Genomic DNA, 7,487 nt, shown 5'->3' with positions numbered 1-7,487 from the left:
AATAATAATAATAATAATAACAATAATAATTTGTATTAATTAAATATTAAGTTAATAACATATAAAAATAAAAAGAAAAAATTATTTGTCTCCCTCCCTTCCACTTTTTTTTTCTCTTTTTCTCTTTCATGCTCTCTCGTTTTTTCCTCTCTTATCTTCATTTTCTTGCATTTTCTTCCTTTTCTCATTTTCTTCTTATATTCAATAAAGACTCAAATTTAAATGGATAATAAATACCTGTATACGCTTTATATTTAATCTGTGCAAGGGCAATCATGTTTTGTTCTTCTATACATTCTCGGGTAATATTTCAAAAAATTTATTTTCCGATATTGCTTATACTCTAATTTTTGAAATTATAACTTTCCAAGACACATTATTTTCTTAAATTCAATAATCTAGAGACACGTAATATCTTGGCGCTAAGACATAATTTGATATTTCGGGATATTATCGCAAGATTTAAATTTCGGTAACTTGACGTTTCGCAACATTATTGCACGTCTTAAATTTCGGTAATTTGACGTTTCGGGACATTGTCCCATTTTTTCAGATTTCGTCACGTTTGTTTTCGAAATATTATATGTCCATCTTCACCGCTGAAACAAAAGGGCTTTTCTCATTGTTGCTTCATCCACTCTAACATTTCATCTTATATTCTCCACCCTCATGTCAAATTCGCAATCCGGGCATATTCCTCCATTCAAGCAATCCCTTCCTATAAAATTTCTTATACCTATCAAAAGCTACCTTTCATATGCTGGAATCTCCTTGTGAAATTCCTTGCTGATATCAGAGTATCTGAAACCTTGGATGTTTTTAAAAATAAGCTCTTTTGTCATCTATAATTGTAAGAGATATGCGAAAATTGGAAATCAGTTAGTTCTCACATCTCGATGTCCTCTATTCTTCTTCCTTCATCATCATTTTCTCTCATTTTCTTGCTGCCATCCTTCACTTCATCTTCGCTCCTTCTTCTTTTTCTAACTCACTGCTTTTGTTCTCTTTCTTTTCGCTTTTTTTACACGATTACTTGTATTACTATTTAAAGCATTTTAACAATTCTGTACCAAGACGACTGTATTATAATCAAATATTAACTTGCATTGAACGAGACCGTAATATCTATGTAAAGAGAGATACATGTAGAAGACACCATAGTTAATTTAATTGTAACATCGATGAGCTATTGTACTGATGACGATCAAATTTTGACGTCTCAAAATCTCAAATCAAAACTTCTACAAATTTTATGTTTTAACGTATTAATTCAAAATACATTATTTTATCTCTTAGAACATCAAAAAGAATAAATAGGTGAAAATTAAGAAATTGAAAATATTTAAAATATTTAAAAAAAAAAAATATTTTAATTAACAAAAACTTAAGGTTTTTTTTAAAAAATTTCGAGGAAAAAAACTGCTAAAGAGATTTTTCTAGCGGAATTTCAAACGTAAGCGAACATTTGAAAAGAAACACATTATTTCAATTATTTTCAAAAAATATTTTCGTTATATGAAATTCAACAAACTAATAAATAAGAACGAAAATGGAAAATTCCGATTTGACTTTCGGAATCTATGGTGGAGATCAATGGGAATATAAAACTGTTTCTATTCTAATCCATTCCACCCTTATGGCTTGTAAAGGCTTAGCAGTATTATTTATATATATATAGCTCGGATATATGTAATGTTCCAGCTGAGAGTTAATTATACCACTTTCAAACATCTGATCTCAACTTGCTAAAGGATCTCGCAAAAAAATCATAAGATTTTGACCCTCGGTGATTTTGAAATTGGCTGAAACTTAAGTATGTTATAATTCTTGATTCACTAATTAAAAATATCCATAGGCACAAAGACTAAAACGACTGAAACTGACTAATTTTTTATTATAGTTGTTTAAAGTTTTATTTTATTGCTGCCTTAAAATTAAGTTTCTGTAATATGTCAAGAGATTTTAGATAAGAATATGAGGACTACGCATTCTTATCATTCTTATTCTCACTCCTCCTATCCCATATTTTTATAAAAAAAAGGTGCATAAAAATCAAAGTAATCTTTTTTTGATTTCTTTTGTGTGTGGGTGTGTGGGTGTATATCAATTTATTAGCGAATTCAATTGAAAGAACTAATATACATATTAAAACCGTTATATACTGATTTAATTCAAAATATTATAAAAGTGAAATACAAATATTTTGAATTATAAAATACATATTTTATCTAATAGTACAATAAAATGTATTGAGTATTTCAGGATTTAATCGATTTCTATGTTTATGTATAAACATATCTTTACGTTATTTTGTGTACGGCTTTGATTTGCGTCAATGCGCACTGAGTCCAATTAAATTCGCTATATGATTTTACTTTATCTTATCCATTCTCAGAATTATCGGTGGGCGTGATGAACATTTCATTCTTAGATTTTCGTGAATGGGATTGATTTTCGTTCCTTTGCCTCTCACGTTTGGGATAAAAACAAAAAAAAAGAGGAAATAGAATTTTCTATTCTGTGTTGTTATCACACTTCAGCAAGTACTCAATTTTTTTGCATATCGTATTTTGCATGTGGAAACAAATATCCGAGTCGTCGCACGTGAGAGATATAGGAACTCACATTTCATCATTTTATGGTATACCTGAGAGAAGTCGTAAAAATCTAGTAGAATCTAAAATAGATAATTATAAGAAAAATATATAATTATAAAAACTTTACTTCAATTTTTATGTTACTTTTTATAAAATTGCACGCGCGAGCGTATGTGTGTGGGAATGGATAAAGGATGGAGTGAAGGGGTAGAAGGAGTGAGAGTAAGGAATGGTAAGAGTGATTTCATGTTGTTATCTAAAAATCTCTTGATATATTATAAAAAGTTGACACTAACTTCCTCAGAGAAATTGGCGAATTATTCACAATTTCTAAGAACAGCTGCTTGACATCCCCCTTGTTAATCTGAATTCTCGTTTCCTCGGAGGAAAACACTTGGTTCTTCGTCGACAAACACTTATGCTCAATTTCTTCTAGATAACTTTATCCAAGAGATATTTCCCAGATTACAATGGAGATATTTCCTGAATAAGAATATCCGCAGCTTATCTAGTGAAATGAAGAAATTGGGCATTAGACGATACCTGGACACTCGGTTCTCTGACGACAAATAAATATAAATACCGATTTCTTCGACGGCGAACATCTGTTGGACATCGCCTGGCGTCATCATTCGATATTGTTTAGCGTCCAACGTTGTTCTCTCTTCTTCCCTCCCTCCCTTTCTCTCTCTCTCTCTCTCTTTCTCTTTCTCTCTCTCTCTCTCTCTCTCTCTCTCTCTCACGCACTCTATCTCTATTTATCTATCCCCCGTATATCGATAATTATTACGCATGTATGTGCATGACTGAAAAAAATCTGAAAATTTGAACTGGTTCTTTTTTGGGACTCGATCTCCAAATCTTGATATCAATTACATCAATTTTATTCGGATTAGTCATAATCGTAAGATCGTTAGCATTATATAATAAAAGTATCCGAATTTTTATTGTAATTTTAGTTTCTGAGTAATCTTAATCGAAAATTTGTCACTATCAAAGCTCCGAAAAAACTGGTAAGTATCATCGTTTTATTAGCAGCACAAACATATTTACGTATCAAGCAGTCAAGTGACCGTTTCATATTTTTATGACTTGACGTCGTGACGCCTGATCAAAAAAGGAAATTTGACTTTTAACTGCTTTCAAGTTCTTGTAATACACAAATTATTAGATGTTACCTTGTGCGTGTGTGCACAATGTATGCACATATATTTTCGACGTACCAGAATCGATATCGTGCGTGTGCACACGCAGATGGGGTAGGAGCAGATATCTATCAGCTCTCATGGTGGGGACACTTCCGCCATGCTGCTTCCGCGTCACCTTGGCAACGCCAAGCGTCGAGAGAGAGAGACACGTACGTGCATATAGGCACGCACATGCATACACGCACATTTGCACGAAAAAAATGTTACATTTCAAAGCAAAAGTTACTAAAGTGGATCAAAAAAATTTTAATAATACAAAATTTATTTAAATAAACTTTGAATAAAAAAGTAATTAAAAAAATATTAATATTTGAATAATGTTCACGCATCAAATAGTCAAATCTCCGTTTCATATTTTTATGTGCTTGCGGCGCTATCGCATCGCTTGATATTCAGATGTTGAAAAGAGTAAAAGCAAAGAGTACAAATAATGCCAAAGAATTTAATGCTGCGAAATGTAAATAGCTACAAGGACTCCTGCAGCCGAGCGACTTTATAGTGCCACAATGGAAAGCTGACCCGTTTACACGAAACTATTTTCGGCGCTACAAAAAAGTATCGCGAATATATATGAGCTAATTCGCGGCGTGACAAGAAACGTTGCGTTCAAATGACTGAATTCGTGGCATGACAGAGGAGCGCTGCGAATGCGTTAGTCAGAAAATAGCTTCGTATAATGATAGAATCGGCGCTTTTAATTGTGACGTTACAAAGTTGCTCATCTGTAGGAGTTCTTATCGCGAAATAGTCAAATTTGAAATTACAATTAATCATATTAGACAGCTAATGATGTTAGTTTCATTTTTAAATCTGCCTAATGGCGACTGAACAATAATATTAATAAAATTGATAAAATCTGTCGATACTGTCTCATCTTATTATCATTACTGTCCATTAATTACTACTACGCAATAATTGTCATTTTGTTTAGCCAATACAGTTGTTATATCACTGCGTTTGCATCGACTAACAGATTATGCAATCAAGATTATATTTATATTCGAGTGACTATCGTAATAATAACATCAATTTATAATCATGCAACAATAACTGATTTCATTTGTTTTTCGCTTCGGAAGGAGTATTAAAAAGTATTAATAATAATAGATCTTTATCTTTAATAGTAGAGCTTTATCGATAATTTATATGGAATTAAAAATAATTTAAAATATATTATGTAAATTAAAATATATTATATATATATTATGTAAATTATTAAAACAATTTTAATGATAAATTATATAAATTACATTATAAAATTATAATAATTTATCTTGATAAAGTAAATGAATTTTAGTATGTAAAAAAAAATAGAATGTTATCAATTCTAATTTTCGATTTAATTTATAATGCAAATTATATCTCTTAAATTATCTCTTTTTTTCTTGTACGCACGCCATGCATACATACATACATACATACATATATCCTACATACATACATACATATATACGTACACACACATACATACACGTACCCACACGCACGCACAAGGCATATCTCTCCCTTGGCGAGGGTGCAATCGTTTTCATTACGACGTCCTTTTCAGTTCAACGGGCGCACTTCAATCGAAAATGCCACATCAAATATACGTCTGTTCATATTGGAAAGAACGTTGTATAACAATTGCTCTCTGCTAGACGAAAGAATTTGTGTGTGCGTGTGTGTATATCGTGCATATATTAATGTATGTATTAATGTTACATTATCTGCTACAGCGTTTATCGAAAATATAATAAATAGCAGATAATATATTTAGCAGCTATTATGTAACATCCATTTTAATTTGTTATTTCCATCAAATAACATCATTCATTTAAACGAGAAAAGTAATCGTGCCTTACCAAGTGCGTGTCCTTTCTGACTAAAGTGAAAACAATCATATGTGATCAGACTGGAGTCGATCGGTGGAGCACACTTAGGATCTGCATTAGGTGCGTTAAATAATTTAATGAATGGTTGTAATACCACCGTGAAATCCGGAGAGTTATCATATCTGTAAAATAACAATATCTTTATTAAAATTTTTTAGCTATATATTTTATGAACATAAATAAATATGAATATAACGTATAATTTAAAAAAACTAATATCGAAAATAATAGAAAAAACTTCTTATGTATATAGGATATGATAAATTCTGATAAAAAATTCAAAACTAATTTTATTAATTAAACGAGATATTTAATTGCGTATCAAACATCGATTATACCTTCCTGAGTATACTAAAGCTTCAGCTGCCTGCTGATACAGCCGTGACATTTTCGACGCTTCAATTTCTGGTCGACTACCCTGATGCATGCAGGCGCAATAAAGAGGGTGCAATATATTACACATGGTACTTTTCGTTACTCTAATTGAGACCGTGACATCTGTCGTAAAATAATAATAAATACGATTAGATAAAAATTTAGTGCGTAATGAATATATTATATATATATTATATAATATTATATATATTATGTATACATATGAGGGATATGTTATTAATTAAAGAAGCTATGCAGTGTGTTTTACGGATGTATTTTATGGATTGTCTCTGTGTCTCTGGTATTTATCGATGTATCCAGGACACAAAGATGATCCGCAAATGCAACGTAGTTTTTTTAGAGAAAAGTATCCACAGAAGAGTCAAAAGTAATATTAATATTTAACCCAGAAAATATAAGCACCTATATTTTTTTTATTCATTTAAAATTTTATATTTTATCTGCATTATTATCTATTGATTACCGATATTATAATAAGTTTAATTTAAAGTGTTCTTGAAACAAAGGATAATTTATTAAAAATGTCATAAATCAAATTGTGAACTTCAAAACTTTATTAGCGGATTATTATACTTATAAATATTAAGCACTTCATTATCCATTATTTAAAACTTTAAATAATAGTCAATGAGCTACCTAATATTTTTTATGAAGGCTTGTAAACGTTATAGAGATGGTCGAACTCGTGATCTGACACATATACCCACTAATAAAATTTTGAAGCTCAAAATTTGATTCATGACGTTTTTAATAAATTTACATTACATCAGCGGCTGTCGAGCTTGCGATCTGACAAACACATATACACATATACACTCGCATTGCGCTTGTGCATATCTGGACACATAAAAATAATAAAACTTTAATTAAATAAAAATCCTTTCTCTTTGATATAACATAAAATCAGGAAAATATAGAACCGACTAATGTATAAATGATCAGGAAAATATGAAACGGAGTAGCGAACCGGTCACGCACAGCAACGGCTTACAATCAACCAGAATTCCTCGACAACCCCAATTTTGCAACTATTCGAGTAAAATACCGAGGTCTCCGAGGATCCGTATATATTCAGAGAATAGAATGACGCGTAAACTATTATTTTGATCTATTGATTTTTATTTTGACGATGCATAGCAGGCTTAATTTCCTGGATTGTTATTATCATGAAGAAAGGAGTAGGCATTAATCAGATGAAAAAGGCCACCGTTAAAATAACATGTGCGAAAGTATACTTTATGAAGTACTCATCAAAAGTCTCAATGACATCAATCTTCTAAAACTGTTAGTTTTTATACTGTCAGCTCATAAGGACTGCTTGAAATCACTTTATTTTACAAAATCATAAAAGTACGCTTCCTTGCTCTCTCTCTCTCTCTCTCTCTCTCTCTCTCTCTCTCTCTCTCTCTCTC

General features: G+C 31.0%; 1 protein-coding gene across 1 annotated transcript in view; it reads right to left on the bottom strand.

Annotated features, from left to right (window-relative positions):
- The window catches only part of LOC108687103 (phospholipase B1, membrane-associated-like), a 31,628-nt gene that overhangs the window by 3,976 nt on the left and 20,165 nt on the right, over positions 1 to 7,487 (bottom strand). The window contains exons 6-7 of the mRNA XM_018192703.1: positions 6,018 to 6,177; positions 5,650 to 5,801 (exon numbers count right to left, since the gene is read on the bottom strand). Of these exons, the coding sequence (XP_018048192.1) occupies positions 5,650 to 5,801; positions 6,018 to 6,177 (312 nt within the window). The remainder of the gene's footprint in view (positions 1 to 5,649; positions 5,802 to 6,017; positions 6,178 to 7,487) is intronic.

This window comes from Atta colombica, unplaced genomic scaffold (genome assembly GCF_001594045.1).
Source record: "Atta colombica isolate Treedump-2 unplaced genomic scaffold, Acol1.0 scaffold200, whole genome shotgun sequence".
Classification (NCBI taxonomy): Eukaryota; Metazoa; Arthropoda; class Insecta; order Hymenoptera; family Formicidae; genus Atta; species Atta colombica.
The sequence above is the reverse complement of the archived record's forward strand: the minus strand, read 5'-3'. Positions and strand labels throughout refer to the sequence as shown.